General features: G+C 32.5%; 1 protein-coding gene across 13 annotated transcripts in view; it reads left to right on the top strand.

The window, feature by feature from the left end:
- Positions 1-26685, top strand: part of Dgkb (diacylglycerol kinase beta) — a 640490-nt gene that overhangs the window by 360854 nt on the left and 252951 nt on the right. For all 13 annotated transcript variants that reach the window (XM_047561038.1, XM_047561039.1, XM_047561044.1 and 10 more), the window contains one exon: positions 22007-22071. In XM_047561038.1, the coding sequence (XP_047416994.1) occupies positions 22007-22071 (65 nt within the window). The remainder of the gene's footprint in view (positions 1-22006; positions 22072-26685) is intronic.

The following is a 26685-nucleotide window of genomic DNA, read 5'->3' as shown; positions in this document are numbered from 1 at the left end:
ATTCTTAGATCTTTCATGTTCACATACAATGTCTTTTCTTTGACTTCAACACCTAGTTTACTTCTAGCTCCATCACCAGGTGATTCCTCCCACCATATGTTCCCTATCAGTTATAATCTACTCATCCCATTCAAGCCATCAGTAAACTAGGCAAGGGAAGAAATGATATCACTTTATATAAGAGATAATTTTTTAGTCAGTTGTATTTAATATTTTCTCTTTGCAAAATTAAAATTAGTTTTGGTTTCCTTTCCTTGCTAGCAAAATTCATATTAGTGCTTATGGATAAATACTAGAACTCATTAACAGAATAGTACACATTTTGAGGCAAATAAATAAATAAATAAATAAATAAATAAAATGGCAATTCCTCAAAATTATTTTCAGTAGACCTTAATTCAGATATTTATCATAAAATAAAAGGATGCCTGCATTTTAACTCAGAATTTCATTCTACTCCTTGTTCAGCGCAAACATTTAGGTAGTTTATTTTATCCTCTAAATCTCCAAGCTTGGATTTCTAAAAACTTTTTAAGTTTAAAACTTCCATTGCTTTTTAGCTATCCTACTTCTCTTTTAAATTTTATCACTATGATTATGCAATACTATATGCTAATTAAGTTGGGTATATAAATGTTTCCTTTGCAAAACAATATAAAAAATGGGCTACTTAAGTTTGTGAATATACTTTAATGAGATGTAAAGATATTTAAACAAAGTAAGAATCTTTAACAAATACTACTAAGGGGTATGTGCAAGGTGACAAATTTGCTTCACTAAGATGATCTTTATTTGCTTCAAAAGATATTTTTCAAAAATTAAGGATGAATAAATATAAATTATGTATTTTTAAGTGGGAAATATTTCTATACTGGATGAAAAACCCTTTGATAGAATAAAGCATGATTATTTCCCATGAATTTAAAAAATTACAAAAGACTCTAAAAAATTGCTTCAAAATCCACAAATAGGTAAGGAGATATTAAAATGTGTTTGTATAGATTGTATTAAATGTATAGCAATACTTGTGCTTTGAGTTTTGATAATGTTGGAATATTAGCTATTCTTCCAAGAGTGGCATTTGTTTTTATAATGTAATTCAACATTCAGCAAAAATAAGATAATCAGCTATCTCCGAGAGCAGAGGGACACAGTTGCACTGAGTTCAAACTACCCACTGATTTTACAAAATTGCAAAATTTACCTAACATTCTTAGATCTCAGTTTGTTCAACTATATGTATGGTGATATCCAACCTACAATAATTCAATGAGGTATTGTATTTCAGGATGATGCAGGAAAATTCCAGTTGTTGAATACTAGATCCTTACAGCTTGGTATCTCTAGATTATGCGGTGGAGGATATTTATGCTCACTGGCATCTGTCTGCATGTGTGTGGGGAAATACAGCAGCACATTCTGCTAAATGTCCTGTTGTAAGAACTTGGGAGCATAGAGCTAAATAAGGAAAGTTATGTGAGGAATGGAGTTACAAAACTCTCTGTAAAATTATTCCGAATGTATAATGCAATCTTAAAGTGGAGGGCTAGTGTGGAGACTGAAGATGTTCACTTTCTTGCCTTTTACAACCTACATCTTGAAGCACCCTCACATACAATTAGAAATTTATTTCTATTAGTATATTGACTTTTGATGTACTACATGAAAATGGGACTAAATTGTCATCAAAATAATTTTAGTAGTCATAAAATTGTAAATATCTGAAGTAGCTCACCTATTTTCTGCTTTATTACTATATATGTGTGTGTATATATATTAATTCCCAGTAAGTGCCAAGAAATATAAGACAGCAAAGAGAAAAAGAAACTTATGAAAATTATGATTTTCCTAAGTACATGGCCTGTGTTTTATTTAATTGTGTTATCTTGAAACCCAGCATAGTGTGTAGCATATAGGTCAGCAAACAATAGACATTTCTTCAGGAAAGGACTTTGAATATTAGTTTGATAAAAATGTCCATTTTGAACAAAACATCTGTTATATTATACTATTAAATCACTCCCTTTCATTTTTCTTTTGGTTCAATCCTTATGAGTAAAAGTACCCTAAAGTGTGAAACAACAATCATTTGTACCTGAGAAGCAAATGCCCATTCATAATACCATCTTCTCATCTTTTATGTTTTTAATATGCTACTGAAATTTATCTTTAAAAACCCAAGAACAAATTGCTCCAGGCAGTTAGTGTGAGTTTGACCATATGGGCATTACTTCTTCATTCAACATTTCAAATTGAAAATAAATTTTTTGCACACGCTTGATAAAACATGGACTATTTGTTAAAGGTAAGGCAAGAAAATGCTACTTCAGTATATCTTTTAAAAACATGCAAGTCAGTAGGTTAAATATTAATTCGAGTGTCTACAATAATGGGTACCTCTAACTATTTAAGGAAGTCATTATTCTACTGTGTAGTCAATAAGCATATTGATTAGGATTAATTCTCTACAAAAAGTCTCCAATAATTTTTAACATAAGTTTTTTTTCTCTTTAGCAGTCGCCTGAAGCTTTTCTTTCTTTTTTTCTTTTTATTTCTTTTTTTCTTTTTGTGGTCAATTTAGCAACAAATTTGCAATTAATCATTTGCTGATTGCAATGAATGGTATGTCAATAATATGCAACTTGCACAACTAAAAGGGTTATACTGACTTTATTGTTTTCTTTTTGTCTTGGGAATGCTTTGTCTAGCTATGTTTCCTAGAATGGATTTTGAAGAGTTGTTTTGAAGTAATGCATGCCAGTTTTAAAGAGACACTGCAGCCTGCTCTGAGGGTATTAATCAAGATATGCCCTAACTTTCTTTTGGCATTACAATATTTGGACATCTGTTCTTACTCCTTATATGTGAAATAAAACTCATACCAGATAGTAGAATAAATGAAGGTTTTCATTATCTTAAATGTCATAACATTTGTTTGAATTATCATGTGTAGATTTTAAATGCTGAAATTGTCATCTTGGTTTGTTTCATCTATTTTGCTGTCCTTTCAAAAGACTATAAGCCTGAAATACTCTTTTTTTAATCGCATTAATAATTTAAAAGAAATAATTTACAGTTTTATGTAATAACAGTGAAATTGTTGTGAATCAGCTATATAGTCTGGAAATTTCTAAAAGCATAAATATTTTACTATGAAACATACCCTTTTAAAGCACAAAAGGTTTCTTGTTATAATGGCATTATATTCAGTGACAAATAATGCATTTTAAAAAACCATTTGTTGACCATTATTGTAGTATTCTTTGTGTAATGGTATTATAGGTTCATATGTGTTCACTTCAAAGTATTTTCCATTGTGTGTATCAGGAAGGATTTGTCTCTGAATTCCATCTAGTCCCTGATTAGTGGGGACTACATCTAGAAACTCATAGGCCAACTTGAAATACAATAGAAATATACTTAGACTTTTCATTTACATAATAAAGAAAAAATAAATTGTAATAAATATCAATGCTACTGTCAAATTTAATTTAAACTATCCCCTAAAATCTTTGCTTTTCTCAAAGTTTTTTTTTTTTGAGGTAGTGTAACTAATCATGTGAAGATAGCAGTTTATCATGTAACCACATGCCATATGTATCCATTAGGCTTGTAAACATTAGTAATGCTAGATGCTGCTTCAGTGTCTTTATTTTTTATTTTTTTCTTTTCATGCTAGAGAAAAAGAGCAGCATATAATTTGAAATATATAAGATGATTTAACTAAATCATGGAAGCAAAGCAGTGTTTTACAAATATGTGATTTTGAATACCTTAAAAAACTCAGGCACTTTCATCCTTTGACTTGCTTTGCATATTTGATGTCAGAATGAATAAGGTTTTGCCTGGCAAAACATTTCAATCCAATGTGCCCCATAATATTTTGTTTGTGAGATTAATTTAAGGTGCTTGTAATTCTTGGTAAGTGAAAGCCATTTTTAGAAATGTTGTTAATTTGAAAAGAGATGAAAATGGTTAGTTTAAATTTGCATTTTTATATTTGAAAAACTGATTAATTTTTACCTCTTTTCGGTTGTAAGGTCTTGAATTAAGATCAGCAAAAAAGAGAAAGAAATTATCCCATTTGAAATATTAAATTGAAATTGTTTCAAGCAGTTCATAATTTTCAGTTTGACAGCTAATAAAATGGTGCATGAACACACAAAATAAAATGATATACTCTGACAAGGAAAATTTCCATTATTCAACACATTTTAAATATTTTTTGCTTTAAAAACAAGGGAGGCTTTTTATTTATAACTTTGTATGAAGGGCATTTTTGTTTTTCAACCTCCAAAGCCCTTAAGACAGTGAAGCTAATACACCAATGACAAAATAACATGAGACTTTTTGGTTATAATTGTCTTTTATTGGATTGTTGCACATGATTAAGATCACATTTCAGTTCAATTGCTCTGATGTGTATACAGACTTCATATGTAATTCTGTGATGATCTTTTTTCTTCTTATTTTGTCTGTGAGAAGTTGGTCATGATGAATAAATCCAAAACTTTAGAAGGCTCTATGTTTTTAGCATCCATTAAGTATCTCTTCTTTTTACTCTTCACATAGCAATGTGGAATATAAAACTATCTATAATCCATAACTTATTCAAATAAACATAATTGACCACATATTTTGAGCCTAATCATGGAACCTATTGCTAAAAAATAATATTAAACTATTTTATCACAAATAACAACCGTAGGCAAATATGCCTCTTAAAATTTGCATAGATTAAGCATTCAAAATAGTTGTATTAAAAAGGTTATATATGCATAAGTATACATGGATGATTCTACCTTTTGCTGTTTAACTGTGGTTATTACACTACCTTACAGTCAACAAGCATATAGTTAATCTTTTCAACTCCATTCAAGTTTAACTCTGTGCTTTCCATGCACTCCAAATATGTAATTTATTGTTTTTCATTGCTATTGAAGGTAAATAATCAAAAGGATTTAAACTTCTTGGCACCTATTACTTTTATGAGATGAACCATACATCTTATTTTTAGAGATGTTTGTGAAATTATTTTATTATTATGTAACAGATTAAAATATTTGTTAATTGGAAGTACATGAATTGTGGGAATAGAAGTATACATACTCTATTTAAATATTTGTAAGTATGTGAGTAGGGTCCTAGAGGCAATACCTATAGAATGATAGAATGGCCAGAGAATGGAGAGTTTTCAAAAGTAAGCCTCAGATTTAGAATTTCAATGGAAAAGACTACCACTTTTAAATAAGTCATGGAATTTAGGATGAATGGTAGTATTGTGGCAGATTATCAGCAGGAAGAACCATTTGGAGCTTCCTAAGTGGTTTAGCTGGGATGTGATCAGACTTAAACCAAGGCAAGGGAAATAAAAATGAACAGCTACAAGTAATAAGGACTGGTCTATACTAGGTATGGTAGATAAGAGAAGAATCTGGAAAAACAACCTATTTAGCTAGGAATACGGCAATGGCATTACTGATTGGGAATAACAATTTTAAGAGAGGATCCACTTTCAAGGAAAAGATGCTATTAAATTTAAATTTTTATCATGACAACTGCATGGCAATACAAAATATGAATTTGGAAACATGGAACTGAAAATCAAGGGAAAAGACAAGCCTGCAGATACTGAACTAAATTTTATGAGGGTAGGTAGTTGAATGCTGCAGAAAAGAGTGGAATAAAGATGGGTTTTTGACATGAAAAAGGAAATATCACTACAGACATTACTGAAATCCAGAAAGTATCATCAGAAACTATTTGTAAAAGCTACACTCCAATAAGCTAGAAAATCTTGAAGATATTGACAAATTCCTAGAGACATAACCTACTCAAATTCAATCATGAGGATATAGAAAACTTAAACAGATTGATCTCGAGTAATGAACCTGAAGCAGCCATCAAAATCCTTTCAACAAAGAAAAGTCCAGGACCACATGAATTCTCAACTGAGTTCTACCAGAACTTGAAAGAACTAATACCAATCCTCATCAAATTATTCCATGAAATAGATAAAGAGGGAACACTCCCAAACCCATTCTACAGATCCAGTATCACCCTGATACCAAAACCAGACAAAGATTTATCAGGGAAAGAAAACTTCAGACCAATATCCTTGATGAACATAGATGCAAAAATTCTTAATAAAATATTGGCAAACTGCATGCAAAAACACATTGAAAAGATAGTGTGTCATCACAGGGAAGCAAGTTTGGTTCAACAAATAAAAATCAATAAATGTAATTTACCATATAAATAAATTTAAGGACAAGAATCACATGATTATATCAGTAGATGCAGAAAAAAGCATTTGACAAGATACAGCACCCACTCATGTCTAAAATACAAGGAACTACCTCAACATTATAAAGGCTATATATATGTGACAAACCCAAGGCTAACTTTATTCTGAATGGAGAAAAAATTGAAAGCATTTCCTCTACAAACAGAAAAAGACAAGGATGGTCACTTTCACCACTCCTGTGGTCCTTGAAACTCTAGCCAGAGAAATCAGGCAAGAAAAGGAAATTGAAGGGATATGAATAAGAAAAGAAGAATGTAAATTATATCTGTTTGCTGACATGATCCTATATTTGGAAGACCCACAAACCTCCACCAGCAGATTTTGAGAGCACATAAATGAATTCAGCAAAGTAGCTTGATGTGTCCCAGTAACACTCAACAAGATCTTGAAACAAATGTATAACATATCTTCAAATGCTTACATTTTAATAATGCTGGACAAATCAGAAAAAAAAACACAAAATCAATAACTATAGCAAATTTTAATGTATGAAGTTACTAAAGAAAATATTCTAGTTCTTTAAAAAGAGACACACAAGTCAATGTATTTTATGCAACTTATAAGAAAAGACAGTGCTTTAAATTAATTTATTTAAAATGCAACACAGGTAGATATTTTAAAATATCATAATTTTGAAGTCAAAAGTTTGACATCTTCTTAATAAATTTTCAGTGACAGGGTTTATATTAGTAAGTTCGTATAAAATGAGAAAAAGAAATAACTATAATTATGGCGTATTTTCTCTATTGTAGCTATTATTTCGACTCTTTTTCCTATTTTTCTCACTTATTCCTTTGAAGTATATCAAAGAAAGAAAATTATTTTCTCAGTATCCACTGCTGTAAGCTGATGGGAAAGAGATTCAAAGTAAAGACTTTTGTATTCTGAAGAAGTTGTTCATTTGATTTCATTTTTTTCCCAATGAAAAAAATTAAATGTTTACTTATTTAACTTTGCCAGATTAAGGAAGAATCAACATTTTTGCAATAATTAAGTAGCAAAATCTGAATCATTAACCATTATATATTAGTATTCCATATTTTTTCAATATTTTTGTTTTACATTTTTAAAAAAAATTTTATCTAAGCAAGTTTTTGTTGGAAATGTTCAACTGAAGAATAAATCCTATAAAATTACTTTTTTGATATTGTAGCACTATTTTTATTTGAGATTCTAATAGTCTTCCTATTTTATCTCATTAATGTAGTAGACCAATTTTTTCAAAATCCATTAATCTATTCCCTTTCTTATTTAGTTATTTAAACATTAAGATGCACCATGACAACCATGGGTACATACTACTTTATAAGTTGCAGAAATAAATAGTCCTTACATATTCAGTCATTCACTTACGTAATACCTATAGGTAAATGACATACTTTGATAATGTTTAGTGAGCCTCAAGTCAAGGCTCATGAAGAAATGTTAAAGAAAAAAAAAACTTTTCATCATGGAAACTGGACTTGGAAATCAATCAAATGTGATATTTATTATACCTGAATGTATATGGAACTGTTGTATCCAATTACCATTTTGTATAGTTTAAAATATATGTGTCTATATGTGACATTTCAATAAAAAGATAAGAAAAAAGCTTCAAAATGACCAAGGAAGACTTTGTCATCTGCCAAACTTCCTGTTTCATTAAATCCCAGTAGGACACTCCATATTAATACAGGTATCATAGCTAAAATCCAGGGAGCTATATTTAATCCCTCTTCATTATTGCTCAACCAGTCTATGTCTAATCAGACACCCAGTTCAGTATTTACCTCTCAAATCTTCATAAATAAGACTATTTATTTCCATCCATAATAGTACTGCTATGGGTCAAGTGTTATTTTATTCTAATGTTCAACCCACCAATAGAAATATTTTATTCACTATTTGTTAAGAAGTTTGGGTGAAGTCGGGAGAGAACAGTGACAGTATTTTGCAGGCATAGGAGATTATAGGAGTTTAGATTATTGGTATCTAAGCAATTTTAGGTGAAGAAAAAGCCTATAAAAGAGGGGATAAAAACATGTAAAAGAAGAAATATATATATATTCTATATATATATTTATAAATATATATCATTTATATATATTATATATATATTTATAATAATATATATCATTATATATATAATATATATATAATATAATTATATATATATAAATACATATTTATAAATATATATTTATGAATTTTTATACATATATATTTATAAATATTTATATTTATATATTTATATATATTTATAAATAAATGTGTGTATATGTGTATATATATATATATATATATCTCCAAGTTAATGTGGTTTCTGAGATATTGAGAAGAGAGAAAATACAAATGCAGATGGAATGTCAGTCTAGTCTTCCACCATCATGTAACAGGGAAGGAGAGCAGGTATATGTTTGAGAAGAGCAGAAAGCACCTAATATATTCACAAAGAGGGCTGGGGAGATAGCTCAGTTGGTAAAGTGCTTGCCTCACAAGCACAAGGCCCTGGGTTCAATCCCCAGCACCACACACACACACACACACACACACACACATACACACACACACACACACAAAATTCACAAAGTCTCTCTGTGAAATACTATTGGACAATTTGAATGAAGAGGACTTTTGCCAAGTCAAAACTCAAGTCAGAACCTTGTTAGGTTTACACCTGCACAAAACATCAGATCTAGAACAACTGTGGAAAACTGTACTTTCAACCTTGGCAAATGGTATCAATGCCCACATGTTTATTAAGGGAAAGTTTGATTGGCAAATCCCAAACCATGAAGTTATATCTACTCAATTCTATTCTAAGAAGAATCTTGCTTTATTTTTCTTCTCCAAGGCTATTTCTTCATGAAAAATAAATATTTACAGAAGGAGGTTTCACAGAACAGTTTTAAATATTTAAAACTACAAAATAAATAATTAAAATGCCTGAACTGTTTATAAAGAAATAATCTCTGAAGTCCTATTTTGGAGAACATTTGAACCTAAAAGATGACCCAAACAGAACCTTTCATCTGTATTCATGTTGTCCTTGAACACAGAAATTCATATTAACATTGCCCCTCCCTTCCAATCTTGATCACCTCTAGACTCTCCAACTTCAACACAACTCACTAGTTTTCCCTCCGTTGTCCCCAGCTTGAACTTCCCTGTTTTCTGTGAAACACCCCTACAAGATGTGTGCCGGATAAACTGCATTTTTTTCTCACAAGGAGTCCTGTAAGGGACTATAATTCTTTTCTCTGTGTAGTCCATTCGAAAGTTAACTACTCTTTTGCTTTGCAGGAAACAGGAGAACAGTGAAGTTCATTGGGTAAAGGCAGTTACAGGAAGTTGTGGGTCCTTGAATGTTAGCCATTTATGTCCTATCACAGATAAAATTGAACATATTGTTACATTTAAGTGCAATATGTCTTAATAATTTACTATGATAAATTTTTTGTGAAATTCAAATTATATGTAGTGACTTCTTTAGAAAGGCACATGGCTGATATTCAGAAGTTTAAGGTGTTTTGACCACTACTGCTATGAACTTTCTAGAAACACTTCATGGGGTGAACTTGAGGTGTGGGGATCATGATTTGTGTGAACTCAAATTTAAAGTAGGATTTAATATCCGTTACTTCTGTACACCCCACAATCTATGTTACTCTAATAAATGTGACAACTACATTGATTCATATTCAAACAAGTCAAAATTTTAAGATGCTTGTTCTTGCATAGGAACTAGACCTAAAGTTTCAAGTTAGAAATATATAAGCATATACTTTAAATAGTTCCAAAGCACTCTTTGATATGCGAGTTCTTTCATTGTTATGTTCAGATTTTCCCTTAGGGCTTTCAATCCAGCTGTCAAATCTGCCTCAGACTATATCTACCCTGTATCTCCTTCAACAGGACTACTCCTTCAGTGAATGACACTCTTGCTCTTGACACTCTTGCTCCTTTCTCTGTTATGCATAGGACAGTCACAACAAACTACTTGCACTTTTGTTCAGGGATAAAGTAAAAACAAAGATTAACAGGAATAATTTTTCCTTCCATTTTCTAGAACATTTTTTTTTTCTGGATACAGAGTAGCTTTTAATTTTTATATTATATTAGAAGAAAAATAGTTTTTTTCTCTGAAGTCTTTGTGAATTCGATATTTATTTATGAAGATTATGCCACAGGTCTTTCTTTTCTTGTAAATACTAGTTTACTAATAAGGGAGTTCTGTGGTCTCTTTTTATAATGCTCTTTTTATAATGCACTGAGGCATAAGTTTAGAGATCTTAGACTCAAATATTCTAAAGGAAGTTATATAAATTAATATCTGATGATAGTCTCAAACTATTGGTTTACTGATTCAGTCCTTTTTGGACTATGATAACATGAAAATAATACTTAAGATAACATTTATTTTTTAGAATAAAGAACAAGTGCAAATTCTTTTTATCATTTAATACAAACCAATCAACATCATTTTGCTTTCAAACATTCCCTAGGAACTACATCATTAATTAAACAAAACTTACCATTATGTTAAGAATAGGATTATGGACACAATCAGCTTCTCATTTTCTAAATGATATTTATTATTTTAGGATCCATGTTTCTTGGGGCGGTGTTGAAGTAAAAGCTTGAATCAGGGATTACTAAACAAAAGACAACTCAGCCTCGATTCTGAAAAAGATCGATATTTTAAACCCAGATAGATATTTATTTATAAAATAAAAATATTAACATATGCTCTGCTTCTGTTTCAAAAGGTCAAATATTTAATTCACCAAAATTAATGAGACTGAAATTATAATTTATCAGAAGATCCTTTAGAAATCATACAGCTCTGCATAAATGTAAAGTTTTGTGAATTTTCAACAGAGAGTAATAATTGAATGAAATATTTAATAGAAATCATACTGTAGTGTTTGCAGAATCCCTAGATTTAAGTTCTCAGAGGTTCACAGGATGAGGGAATTGTTGTCTGTGTTTCAGTTGAATTTGTGTTTGACTTCATGGAGAGTTTAAAAATTGTATCCTCCTTTCACAGGTAGCAGGACATCTAAGGGAAATTGGATCAAGGTTGGTACAGCAGTTTTCCCCACCATCCTCCAGAAGTTCTCAGCAATGGCTTTTACCCTAAAGTTTTTAAACTGTCCAGTCTGTCTTTCAGGAATTAGATGCATATTGCAGTGTAAGCTGGTGCTGATGAAGAGTGGAGGAAATGGAAAAATAACCATTCCCACTTAGAAAGTAACTTGAGAAATCCAGGATTTAATTGTTTATTAGCTAGCCACATGGCTGCCAGAAGAAAGGAGAGTTAAATCAATATACTGTGTGCCCTCATTTGAGATATCTTAATTAAATCAACTGAATAATTAATATGAGAATTATTAGAGAATTTAATAATAATAATTAGAGAATTTAATGGTATTTTAGAAATAATTCTTATCAAAAACTAGAGTCTTTTTGGATGTAATTCCTAGAGACAGTAGATGGCCACACACTATTTATAGGTAGACACATATATTTTGGCTTTTTGTTTTGGCTACTCCAACTCCACCACTTATACTGAGTTATAGAAATCAATTATGCTTCAGGGCTTTTTTCTCTAAATCACTATCATATAAATTTCCTATGGACATTAATGAGGTTAAAACTACATGATTGTACTTTGTATCTTATCCTTGAATGTCACACTGATACCGTTGGCATTATTGAGTTTACAGATGTGATAGCAAATCTTACTTTCATTCTTATGCTATGAAATTTGTATTAATTCAAGTTCTGGTTCTAATAAGCTATTAAACTCCCTACCCCAAAATAATCCTCCAGGGGAACTCTCAGTTTCATATGCAGGTTTATTTCTTCCCTCCTTTTTGAGATCTATTCCCACTCCTACAAAGATAGTAAACAATTTTTTTGTTGTTGTTTTGCTTTGTTTTCTTCGGTCTCATCTCCCCTCCTCCTTTGTGGCACTGCAACCTCTGTGCTGCCTGTTCCTCATGCTACTGCATTCCAGGTTACTGGTTGCCACTTGTACTTTGGTCATTCCAACTCCCAGTGTAATGACTTCTCCTTTACATGAGGTTTTGACTTGGATTAATTTTGCAAACCCAAGCATTATGCCTAGCTTGACATTATGAAAAGTGCTATCACATTTAAACTTCCTAGTTTTCAGAAGCAACAAAACTTTCTTTACAGATTGGCTAAAATTACATAAAATCACTAAATGCATATGCAGTTTTTAAAAGGCTGAATAACTACTGTGGTGACTAAATCAAACTCAGACATAAATATAATTGATGGATTCAACATTTCTGCATTAACTGAAAATGATACCTTGATTACTAAAGATAATAGTTATCAGAAAAACATTTGAAATATAGTCAAGTATTTAATTTACTATGGAAAGACTATTTAAAATATATGGTATTAACCTACATTTTTAAATTCAGAATCTCAGGGACTTATCATGATTATAATAAATCTTTTAGTTACTTAAGTTCATATGTTTGTCATATTTTTCTAAGAAAGTAAAATGCAAATTATGAGATAAAAATTCCATTGTAAGGAGATCAGAAATTTTGAAAAAAATACTAAACCTTACATTATTCAATGGATACTGAGAACCTGTGAGATATTCTAGGTCTGTGATTTTCTTTGCAAAGTTTTTTCGTTAAATATTTTATAGTCAACTGACACTTAGGGAAAGTAAATGGATATTGTAGTAATTTATTAGTGCCTACTGTCCAGGCACTATAATAATAACTTTCTTGTATATTGCAAACTTTACAAAAGAGATAAAACCCTTATAAGAATAATCATATTTAATTTTAGTATCAACCTGACAAGGTAGATATGAGTTATTTCCATCTTTCAGAGAGAACAGCAACAGAGATTGTGCAAGTGTAATAGCTCTGGAGCCTTTTGTCTGATTGATTGCAAAGCAAATGCTCTTACTACTGCCCTGCCAAAATTACCCTCCTTTTTGGTCGCTGTCTTGTGCCCTTATGCACTACTGTCACGTGCACTGTTCCTCAAAGCCTGGAGTCCTGGCCTGCTGTCATGGATTCTTCCTGTCCTCAACCTTCTATGCAAGGAAGATGTTGACTTCTTCCACAATAAGCATGAGGAGAGCATCTTCTCATCACACTGGTGACTTCTTCTTCAGACCCCAAGGAGGGTACTCTTGGAGGGATCTGATCCATATGCATGAAGGGATTATCTGGGGTCTTCTCTTCCAGGCCCTCTCTGTAGTACCACAGTCTGCTTGAATTTCAATTCTGTGTCAGGGCTTAGACAAACTGACTTTCATCACTAGATTAATTCTATCACTGCTTTACCAAAACTATGACATTTCAAGGTTATTAATTTTACCCCATTTCCAGTAATAATTGTGACTTGACTGTTTCTTTGCTACTTTAGCACCAACCCCTGTGCATGTAAGTAGTGTGCTTTGGACACTGTGCAAACTGAGTTCATGATCTAATGATCAAATACTATTGAAGTTGCTATGAATTGAACCTTCATGGATTTTCATGACCTGACTAGGTTATTTTCCCTTAAGTATCAAATAATAAAAGTAATCTTTTGGATTACATTTTTTATTTCAGCTGCCAATTGTGGTGCTGTATACAGTTTGTTTCATTTGAGATTTTTTAGAAAGTTTTAATTAATATTAGTGATCTGAGAGAAATTTAATTTAATCTCTTTCCCTCAATGGAAATAGATCAAGAATTTGAAAAGTACATGAAAGTTTATATTTAACAGAGAATTTTGGTCATAGAAGTCATGTAGATGTAACTATAGTAAGTGAATACTAAGTTTATTCTTTCTACAAGTTTATTCCTGAAGTTTAAGGTTAATTATGTGAGGAAAATTTTTCATAAGTTTCTGGCAGTACCAATACCATGTGTTGTGTACAAGAAAGAGCAAGAATGGGACCTAGTATTTATGTTCTTCTCTTGGCAGAAGTTTCTAGGTGCCCTAAGGTCAAATATTTTTTCCCGTATCCTCAACTAGTCTGGTCAGTTTCATAAGTACCTCTGCCTGATATATATGTAAATAAGAGGAGTTTTCAAAAAAAATCATTAAATTTAAGTAAGATATTCCCACCCTATTCTATAGTTTTAGGAATGGGTTTTCTAGTTTAGAGTTGAAACTCAAACTAACCATTTGTACATTTCTGAAACAATTTATTTTAGGTGTTTTACTTTTTAAACTGAGAATGGTATTTATTTTCAGATTCCATATAATAATTATTTTCTTTAATTAAAATTTTACACACTATATTTATTGAATTTATATACATACATGTATATATAATTTACAATTACATTGAATTTCTGTAACCTTCTTAATTAATAGCTGCAATTTTTTTTCCCATAGATTTGATAATGTTGCTTTTTAGACATCCATGTATGCAAAGCTTTCCATTCTGCCTTATGCATTGATTGTCAAGGGCTGTCATCCCTCTGTTCTGGGTTGTTTCTGTCTGCCTCTCTAGATCTCTCTACTCTTCTCCACTTGCTCTCTTCCTCCTGTGTAGATTACATCAAAGTCCTCTAGTGCTTTTGTGTCTAGTTCACTTGGCTAACTGAGACCCCCTCAGGAGATGAGAAAAAGGCAAGTAGGGTGAAAGTTCTTATATTCTTGGATACCTCCATGAACAGTCACCTGAAACTGGATATTTTTTCCTCTCAAAGTTATCTTCTCTATGTAACTTTTTTGTTTTGGATCTGGTTACCCTTCACATTTTCAATTTGTAGCTGGTAGCAATACCTCTTTTTTTTTTTTTTTTTTTTTTTTTTTGCATGTACTTTGCATGATCCTATGTCATTTCTCACAGTATTTTTGGCAGTCATTTTTAAAAAGTGTGTTTTCTCCAGTTACTGTAATGTACCTCCTCAGACTACAACATCTATTTTAGGTGGGATACTGATTCCGCCCCTTCCCTCAGTGTAAAGCAACCACTTTCCCATGAGTCTTATCATGAATGGGAGGAACAGGGTAAAGATGCTGAAGTGGGAGTTGGACTTACCACACACACAACCTATATATGACATCTAAGTACCACTGCCTTCTATAGCATAGTTGCACAGAGTGGCTTGGCTGTGACTTACTTTGCTGCATAATTTGGAGAAAATTATGGCAAATTATAACATTCAAGAGTAATCATTTAAACCAAATGCTAATTATAATTTTTGCCATCATCCAGCTGCAAGTACCCCTCCCAAATTAAATAATCCATAAGAGACCTGCTCGTAAGTGAATACTCTTCTTTATAAAAGTCTTCCTATTTCCCTATTCAATTTTTTTTCCTTTGTATTTGCATGTACCATTCGGCATATCCTGTATCCAACCCAGGGTTTGGCTTTATTCTAAGATTTGCCATATTTCCATCGTGTATTTCTCCAAGTCTCTGAGATTTAATTGTAGAAAATGCCTTGATGATTCCAGAAGTGTAATACAGTTAACTGTCAGAAGCCCACAGCGGGATCCACAGGAAACACTCAAATCAGGAGAAGTCCCAGATGTGAAATTTGATGCCTCTGTTCCATTGGAACCTCTCACCAATATACACATATACACACAGCCACAAGCACAAACCAGAAATGTTCCAAGAGACAGAAAAACATTGAAACCTAATAGAGAAAGGAAAAGTCCAGGAGTGCCTGTATATGCTCATCTCATAATGAACCCATACTATCCCTCACATACTCTTATCTCAAAACTCTAAATCCTCCTAACTCAGATGGTCAAGATACTCCATTGATTCATTCTTATTTTGTGACCCTCGGTAATTATCATTTTCCCCTATAGTACTCACATTGGTAAATTTTTTTCTCTAGATAATTGTCATTACTTGTTGCCATTATAAATCACAATATTTTTCATTACTTTTTAAATGTCATAAATTGTACTAATTTTTAGATATTATTCTTAGGCCTGGATAACTCTTTACACCCTTTCTCAATTTATGTGGATTTCAGTTGATGCCTATGAGTTCTTTCTACATAACATTTTATCATTTATTAAAAAGATATCTCTTCTTTATAATGCCTATAGCTCTTATCATTTTATTCCTGGTCTATTCTGTGGTATTTTTAAAGATTTTTAATGCAATGCTAAATAGATAACCAACAGTATTACCTGGGGGTTATAGTAAGTCTTTCTTTTATAAAAAAAAACTTTTTCTAAAAAACACTCTACCTTTCAAGACTTCTGTCATTTTATTGGTTAGTGCCCACTTTATGTAATTTGCTTAAAGACTTTGCAAGGTCTAGCCTAAGTTGCTTATGTGCTTGTTTGCTAAATTAAAAATTCTAAATATCATATTAAATACAAAGCTAATATAAATTATAATTGTGAGACTAAGGACAACTATGGGTTCAGAAAAAAATTAAAAGATAATACTTTTCTCAAAAAAATCCGTATGGATAGATTATGTGTAAGTTCTTTATGCCTTCCATAACAAATTATCACAAAATTTGGTGGTTTGGTTTAGCACAACAGACATTTATTCTCTCTCAGTTTAAGAGAACATGAATACAAATTTAGTGTCACTGGACTAAAATCAAGGTGTCAGAGAGTTTGTACTCCCTCAAGAGGCTGCAGGGGAGAAGACATTCCATGTCACAGACAGCTTCTGGTGGCTTTCAGCATTTCTTGAATTGTGGCTGTACCTCTTCCAATCAATTCTCCTAAAGGCACATGGAGTCCTCCTCTTCTGTCCAATCTCCTTTTGTCTCTCAGTTGTAAGAAGACTTGTGAAGACATTTAGATCCCAACTGAATAACCCAGGATAATTTCAACTCATGATATTTAATTTAATAATTGCAAAAACTTTACCATATGTCTTTGTTTATTTTTCTGTTGCTGTAACAGCATGTCTAACACTGGAAAATTTATAAAGAAAAGAGGTTTATTTGGGTTCATAGTCCTGCAGACACAAGGCTGGCACCTGGTAAGGAACTTATGCACTACAACTCATGTTGGAAAGCAGAATGCGAACCAGCATGTGCACATGAGGAAAAGGGGGCCAAATTCCCACAATAACAAACCCATTCCTTTGAGGGAAGCACTAATCCACTCATAAAGACTTCGTCCACAAGACCCCCAATACCTTACCTGAACCCCCACCTCCAGAGACTAGAGCATTGAAAAAGTAAAATGTAAATTCCAACATGACTTTCCCAAGAAACAAACCATATTCAAGCCACAGTACCATATAAGATAACATTTTCAGTTTCTAGGGATTAGTATGTGATATATTTAAGAAACACCTTTCTTCCCACTCCTGTCTATCCTCTAGCACCCAATGATTCATGACTGCCTGTATACAGAATGTGTTTACTCCATCATAATATCTTCACATCTCAGTCCTTTCCAACATCAACTGAGTAGAAAATTTCATCTAAATATCATCAGCTCAAAGTCCCAAATTTTATCATTTAAATCAAATATAGCTGAGAGTTGGTATAATGCTCTTGGGGGTAAAAATTTCTCTCCATTTGGGAACCTATGAAACTAGAAAACAAATGATCTGCTTTTAAAATATGGTGGTAAAACAAATAAACAGTTATGGCTATTTTTATTCCAAAATAAAATGCAGGTTAGAAAATAGTCCCAAGTCCCATGAAATATCAGTCCTGAACTTGATCACATCTGCAAAAAAATCTACCAGGTTCCAGAGATTAGGACCTGGTATCTTTGGAGAACCACTATTCAGCCTGCCACAGATGAGGTCATAAAAATGGTATCTTTATTAATTTATGTAGAGTATAAAATAAACATAGGGAGAGAAATTAGAAAAACTAAACTGTCAATTACTCCAAAAATTACTAGGCCAACAATTCACAATTGATTCCCTAAAAACTTCAAGAAATAAATAATTTCCATGTGCTACTAACTGTTGCAGAGCATGAAAACAGAACTCTTTTTATTCTATTTATTAAAGCAGAACCTCAGATAATCAATATCTGATAAAACCTACCTGTGTAATGTCACTTGTGATTACTGTAGTAATCTTCTTAAATAAAATTTTAAGAGGCAAAAATAGTGATTCTAAATATCACACCCAGGTAAAGACTATCAGGAGAGCAAAGATTGTTAATTGCATCTGGGAAATATATTATGGCACCACAATCTCTTATCTAAAAGTTCAAAATCGAACAAAGCTTAGAAAATCAAAATTTTCTTATTGTACTTGGTGGGAAATATAAGTTGAACTGACTTCCTCTTTGTAGTGCTAATTTATCCTTCCCTGAGTCAATATTCATATGTACTAGTATGGAAATATTTATGTGAAATTTAATTACAGTGTGCTATTCCTGATCCTTTTGGTTTGTTATATAATTTATCATTTATGCATGGTATAATCTTTCTAAAATCCACAAAATTTTGAATATTAAAGCACAACTTTTCCCAAGTGCTTCATCTTAAGAATTATGAAATTTAATTTACAATATCTATAAACCAAAGGGGAAAATAATATGAATCTCAAAATCATAATCAATGTATTTCAATAATGATAACTGATAGTGATTTTTTTTTCTTGCTTTCTCCATGATAAGCACAATTCTAATTATCTTCCAGGTACTAGAGCATTAGAACTAAAAATCAAGGATTATTAGTATTAATCTTATTTTGAGATAGGTAAATGGGAGCATTGAAAGTCTAAGCAAACTTTTCAGGATCAAATATTCAGTACAGTTTAGAACTAGCTCTTGAACCCAGTCAGTTTAATATACATAGTTGAAATGGACTAAGAACTTCAGTAGGTAAACATGAGAAGAAATATAAATGCATACAAAATATATGAGAAGATGGTGGTTAATGACTATGTTTGTCAAAACTTATCAAATTCCTGAAATTGGTGGGGGTTTTTTTTGTACTAATAATAGCTCAAAAAATCACTGGAAATCTTAAATACTCAATAAATGGAGTTTAAGCATGAGTTTATGTTTTGCTTTTTTAGTTTTTACTTTTTAGATGTGATTTTTAAAAATTTAAAACTATTAATAGTATCAGGAAATAATAAAACCAATTTAAGAGTCAGAGAACATATTTGAAAATTATGTTGTTAAAGCATGTTTTAGCACCTCATATTGCATTCCAGAAATTCTGGTATGTATATAAAACAAGTGAACATCCCTGCCTTACAAATCACTGTTCCAGTTGTTAAACAGAATAATCTCATTTAATCTCCACCAACGTACTTATATATTATTTTCTCTCAGCACTGACTCTCAGTGAATAAACAATTTGCTCAAAGTTGCAAGGTTTGTAGTTGGAAAGTCTGTCTAAATTCAGAGTCATTCTAGGAAGTGGAAGTAATGCTGATTTAGTTTTTGTTCCCTGAAAGCTATACCACATAGAGATAAGAAGGGCACAATTTATTGAAAAATGTCATTTTTGCTCTTTCTTATTTGATTTCTGGATAGAGAATCCTAAGTATCCCTGAAATATGATGGCTCAATAAGTTTACAGCATTTGGCAGAACTCTTTGAAGCCCCCTGGAGTAATGCCAAAGGGACAGGGGCCCATGTGACTTTGAATTCTCATCCAAATGAACACCTGCCGACATTGTTCCTATCAATTCTATAGTCAGAAAAACCAGCTCTCTCTTTGTGATAGAACCCATTCAACAAGGAAAAGGCCTGCCAGTGTTTCACACTAATTTTTATTTCCCCCACTTTTTTACTGAATGAATGATCTATTGCTCGAGTGTCTTGGAGTTAGAGCCAATATTAAGTTAATCTCTGGCTATTTGGTGTCTCAATGGTTCACATTAGTGTACTCCACTGTAGTCTACTCTAGTTTTTTTTGTATGTCTCCTCTCGTCTCTGCTCCTCTCTCCCTTTTTCTATCCAGTTTATGTTGCTACGGAAAGAATGAATTTTTTATTATTGTAAAAATATACACTTGTAAAGAAAATTATATGACACAATTCATTTATAAAATTCTCTTTCTCCAAATTACTGGAAACAAATAATTCAAACAAGAGAAAATTCAATGATATTCTTCCTATGGGTAACCACTATTAATCATTGATTCTCAGTCCTTGATTCATATTACTATGCTTTTGTTTAACTGGTCTGCTGGATGTGTGCATTAGAAGACATTCCAAATTGATCTTGCACCAGAGTAGGGATAAAGTTAAAATGCTTTTATAAAATTCATTAATGATCATGCCACATGTATATCACAAGTACTTTAGTTCAGATTTTTCTATAATGTCATACCACAGTAAGACAACTTCATAATCTATAATATGATTATGACTTAGAATTTAAACAGAGAAACCCTGTGACTATGTTTGAGACGTACTGGATCAAAACCATGAACCATGCTTATTCATATTCCTACTTGCAAGCAAATCAGAAACTTGACTATATTTTTTTTAACAAAATTATATGTTGGAAAACTAAACCATAGAAGAATTTTTGAGTGACTTTTATTATGGGTGTTTCTATACTCATCTGCCTATATCTATGAGTTCTTTCATTTATGGATTAATTCAAACACTTAACAATTTTTAGAAAGTAAAATATTTGTTCAGAAAAAAAATTGTAGATAGCTCTTTCTTTCAGGCATAAGCAACTCTCTTCCATCTGCACTGGGCATTAGTACCTCTCTTGTTGGGCCTCATGCTTTACTATGCATGAGTAAGCACATAAGTCTTTTCATTTCATTCATTTGATTTTTAATCCTTGTCTAGTGTTTCCAAGATTCTTTTAAATACACAACTTCTTTATTTCCTTTGTGTTGGTTCTTTTTCTTTAACCTCCATGATGAGACAAATTAACATTTAATCACAACAATAGCTCTTTTCTATTGAGATGACTTGTAAATATATTAGTTTCTCATTTGAGTGATTAATCATGTGTGGATGAAAAATGGGAAAATATCTCCTCCCTTGGAAAAACAGGTTTAACTCTTTAATGTCAGAGTGGACCCTTGAAAAGTTTGAATCATGCTATTTCACCCATCTCACAAGCTCATTGTAATTTATCTGTATATATAAAAGTCACGATTTCTTGATAGTAATAAACACCCATTGGGGTTCAGAATTGTTACATCTAGGGTCTCAGAGATGAGTTATACCTGTCACCAGTTTTCCAAAAATAAGTCTTTCTCTTTGTTGCTTTTTACCATTCAGGAAGATGTTTCAGAAAACTTCTTGTGGTCTGAACAGTTATTAATTACATACCAAGGAATACTGAGAATACTTTGAAGTCAAGTATTACATTTTCCTCTATTAGATCAGCACCCTCATACTATCTTTCTACCTACAAATAATTTCAAAGAGGTAGAAGTTTTTCTACCATCATTTTCCTAATTAAGCTGTCCTTCTAATGGTTCTTTAACAATACTTTTAACTACTATTTGAGATTTATGACCTTATGTGCTACCTTAAGCATACTGTGAGCCTGGTACCAAAATTAACTTTCAAAGGAGATATGTAAAACAAACAGAAATCAAATCCTAGATGTAAAGATGACCAGTAGCCAATTGTGACATGATTGCATAAATCACACTTGTTTGGGATTTACATGAATTACACATCTTTGCCTAATTTTAGAATATCTTGACAGATCTATTTTGAAGAAAAAATTGATTTAAAAATAGTGTTCCTTTTCCCTTTTAATTTATACTTCTGCAAGATAATAGGATTCTAAACTATTTTTTTTTTTCCATTTCTCCCTTTAGGATGCCTCCATTGCACACAGATTCCACATCATGAGAGAAAAACACCCAGAGAAATTCAACAGTAGGTAAGGTTACAAAGGATGAAATTACAATTATGAATCTGTTATCAAATTGTGTCATAATAGATAAATGATCTCTTTTCTAAAAACATTTTATATAATGACTGAATGAGGTTCAGTGTATGTGTAACTATTAAGATGAAAATATAAATGAGTTGAATTTTTCTTCTTAGGTTTTAATTTTTCTTCTTAGGTTTTCTTCTTAGGTTATTGTGTCATAATAGATAAATGATCTCTTTGCTAAAAACATTTTATATAATGACTATAATGACTGAATGAGGTTCAGTGTATGTGTAACTATTAAGATGAAAATATAAATGAGTTGAATTTTTCTTCTTAGGTTTATAATGGGAAAACAATGTGGTCAACACTATTTCATTCTTATATGCTATAAATATTGACAGTCATAGTTTATTAAGATAAGACATAGTAGTAGCCTTTATGTGGCTTAGTATGTGAATGGTGATCTTCTTTAAAAGTACATAGGCATGTTAAAAGTCTTCTAATCTTTGGACTATTGGTTCCCTATTGACTTCAATTAAAAGCAAAGTAAAATAACAACCGCAATGCCAGTATAAACTATTTTAAAGACTTTTTGTTCACAGAGGAAAGCCTTGACAAAATTAGTTTTCTTATGATACCAATAGGCAAACATTTTCCCTTTCAAAATGTAGACATTGACATTTATAGTTACTCAAAGAAGTAGAAAAATCTTTGGCTCTGTATTGGCTCCATTTCTAGAAGGAAACATGGCTCTCTCCACCTCATTCCCTAGAAAAAGGGACAGAACAAGCAAATTGTCTTCTACTTCTGTTTATGCTCTTTTCCACTTTTTTCATTTCACAAAGTTACAAAATGATAAGCAGTATTTCAATATAGATATTGAGTGATTTCATACATTAATGTCCAAAAACCAAAGACTCTGTTCTCTGTATTTGGTTAGAATGATAATTGGCCATGAACACTCCATATAGTTCATTAGATAACTGCCCCCTGGAAATTCTTATGTTTCTTCCAAATTTGTCACACTCTAGTACTTTAACATAATTTTTTCCACATATACTAATAATAAATAAGTGCTACTACAACATACTTTCAAAATTGTTTTAGATTTTTTAAAACTGTAGACTCAAACATACTACTTTATATAATAATGATCCTAGTAAAAAAAAAATTGCATGATTAGTGAAGTCGTATCAGAATTTTCATTAAATTTACTTGTTTTATTAAAATAAATAATTTCTTATACTTAAAGTAGATAGCATCTTGTTTCTTACCTTAGAAATAATAAATCCTGACCTTATGGTTTTATTGTTCTCTCATAGTTCAGAAAGCTGTAATTTTTGTTTTAAGGGAAGTAGAAAAATTCATATATGGTTATTGATATATGTACATTATTTCTTCAGAAGGATTCAGAAAAGTCTTCTAATTCTGGAAGGAGAGAAAAAGAGTTGAGGGTGGGCAGAGTGATAGAATTGAAAATATAAAGAGGTACATCAATGTATTTATGTGATAATCAATTTGACATCTTGTATATAAGAATGCCAATATTTATGATCCTCCCCCTGTGTCATAAGCTAATGAGTTTCTTTTTGCTGAATAATTTTAATTCTTCTTAATAATAAAAACCTCCATTATTCACATATGTCCATTTTATTTTCATTCTTGAGAGTGCTACTAGTTTATAACATTCCTCACTACCCAATATGTGATTAGATAATATTTATAATAATGTGTTTGTGTACCTCAATATTTTCATAGGATGTAAACTTCACCTTATCGAAATCTCCTTGTAAATTTGACACATGGATACATATTGCTCATAAATAGGTTACAGAGATTATTTCATTTGAAATCAAAGATAGATAATGTTCCTAGAATGATGTGCAATGGCACATTTCTATGGCGACTTCAAAGAATACTAGAGTCAGAGATGTTGGGGCACCCTCCCATAGTACTGTAATGGCTGCTTTTCCTTCTGATCTGAAGTGGACTCCTGCTCAGTTCCTGTGTGTAGACAATTCAGACTGAGATGGAGCAGCAAGCCCAAGAGTGAACCAGAAGCAGGTGGTGCACCACCTCACCCCAATGAGAAGCTCGGTAGATGCAGGTGGGAAAGTTAGACTGTGGTCTTGATTCTGATGAACTTGGACAAAATATGTGAAAATCTACTGGATATGGACGACATTGGTGTGGTGACACAATTTATGAGATCTGACCATCTCAGGCAATATCAAATAATTCATCAGCAGTGACCACAATCTCCAGGCCCCCAACCCATAGTAGACAGGAGCATGGTCCTCATACTCCCAATCCTTAGGTCAATCTTCAGTTCTTCTCATTGACTTCTCTAATCAGATGCTTCCTGTCTTTGACCAGCTTTTTGTTTTCACATATACAGATCTAAGTGAAGACAGAGAAAGATTAAGATGCAGTATTGAAGCCCAAATAAAGATCTGGTCCCAGTCAGGGACACCTCAAAACCCTCAAAAATTGCCCTGAATGCCTTCACCTCTCTGGAGCCACATACTGTGGCCAAGTTTAGATAGATGGGAAGGTGGGGCACAGGGGAGAATGGGAACTTTATTAAAAAGGTCTTTATTTCATGTAAACCCCATATTTAAGCCTCTTAGTGAATCTTTTTTCTACAACATAAAATCCAAGTTTTTTATATTGTTTTTCGAGTTTTCAAAATCAGACTGTGTTCAAATTCAGAATTTACCACTTACTAGTCATGTATGCTTAGGAAAGGTATTGATAACTATGCCCTGTTTCTGCTTTGGGAAAAATGAAAAAAAAAAAAAAAAACAGTATTGGACTGTACTGAACACATTACATAGACTGCATCAAATTCTTACTAACCTTGTACAAAGTTTCTGCCTCTTCCTGCCATATCCAGAGTTGGATGGAATGTCCCACCACAAGGCCTGGATCTCCCATTCCAAGTGATAACTAGCAACCTAGAAGTATGGGGGACTATTCATGGGTAAAATTTGACTAATGGGATATGAGAGATAGAGAGCCAGGTGAATTTGCCTTCTTTACTCTCTTCCGTAAATTTCTGCAAACCACCTGTTCTACAAATAGGTACATCCTTTTCCACAAATGGTCAAGGGGATAGTGACCATCTTGGAAAGTCACGGTGGTAGTTTAGAACCTTATTTCTGGATTCGGCAGGTCATTTGACTAACCTGCAAGCTCATAGAAAGGAAGTTAGCCAAATTGTCATTTGGCAAACTGGATTACTATGCAGGATCTATCTTCTACAGAGGTAAGTTTCTTCCATGAGAGATAATGCCTTTTATATGCATTGCCTGAACCTAGTCCAGTATCGTGCACTGTCAGGTCATGGCCACAGAGAAGATAAACAGGTCTGGTTCTTGTGCTCAAGGTACCATCTTGGTCTTGAGACTGAGGTACACATAGAAGTGACCACAGTGAAGAGGAACTACTAAAGAGGAAGGTCAGAAAGGCTTTCTGGAGGAGGTAACCCTTGAGTCCAGTAATAGTATAACATCTGGTAATCACTCAGATATTAGAATAAACTGATCAAGTGAATGAAGAGTGAAGGATACTCCAGAAAGAGAGAACACTTGACCTGCTAGTCATCCACTAGTCATCCACAATTTTATATTCATTCAACCAAGAATTTTTGAGCCCACAATTCAAAGAGCACCAGGGCTATATTGACCAATTGTGAGAAGCACAGAGAAAACTAAAGTATGTGTCAAGGAAGAAAGACTTTCCAGGCAATGCCTGACTCATACCTGAAGGACTCATGAGAATTGGTCATACATCCCATTTCCTGGACCTGTACCTTTAGTTATGCCCTCTGCTGGACACTAAGGATCCAGTGGTTCTGAGTGAAGGCACACTTCCTCTTCATGGAGCCAAATGATGGTGGATAAAATATTCTGAATTTGTTCAATACTGCCAAGGACAGGTTCTAGACCTTGATAGGCTCAAATTTATTCTGAGTCTCTGATGAAGCCTCATAGCCTGGGATGTGCTTTCCCCTGCCTTTGCTTTTCCACCCTTTCCCATTCTTTATAGACTCTAAGGTTGGTGCTGATAATGGTCTAAATTTATCTGAGGAGAGTGTCCAAATGTCCTTCCCCTCACTTGGAGGCAAGTAGACATAATATAAAATAGAAGCAGTGTGGACTCACTAGTGACACAGTTACTAGCCCTGATGATTGTGACCAATCGAGGACTGGGGAATGAAAGTCTTTTTCACTCCCACTTTAACACCAGATACCCTCTATGGAACAAGTCATTAGATATTAAATGATCCACAACTGGTCTTCATCCTTATCTGGCTCTATAGGTAGGGTCAGCAGATCAGAGTACTTGTTGTTGGGTAGCAGAATGAGGTTTGGCTGGTGACCCATAGATTTTGTTGAGGAGTCATGGTAGGGAAGAACCAGTGCAGGCAAGTGTGTGAAATATGCACTAGAATGGTGGTAAGATAGGTTTCTACCCTTGTGGAGGTCACAATCTAGGTGAGCAGGAAGATTATTACACAAAAATGCTGCACGGACCGATATTATGAACTTGCTGTCCTAAAGCAAGGGGATTATGAAGGCATTTCAATTCTGCCTCTATTAAATAAGTTTTCAT

Source organism: Sciurus carolinensis, chromosome 8 (assembly GCF_902686445.1).
Source record: "Sciurus carolinensis chromosome 8, mSciCar1.2, whole genome shotgun sequence".
Taxonomy (NCBI): domain Eukaryota; kingdom Metazoa; phylum Chordata; class Mammalia; order Rodentia; family Sciuridae; genus Sciurus; species Sciurus carolinensis.
Note: the sequence above shows the minus strand (reverse complement) of the source record. Positions and strands in the feature narration are given on the sequence as shown.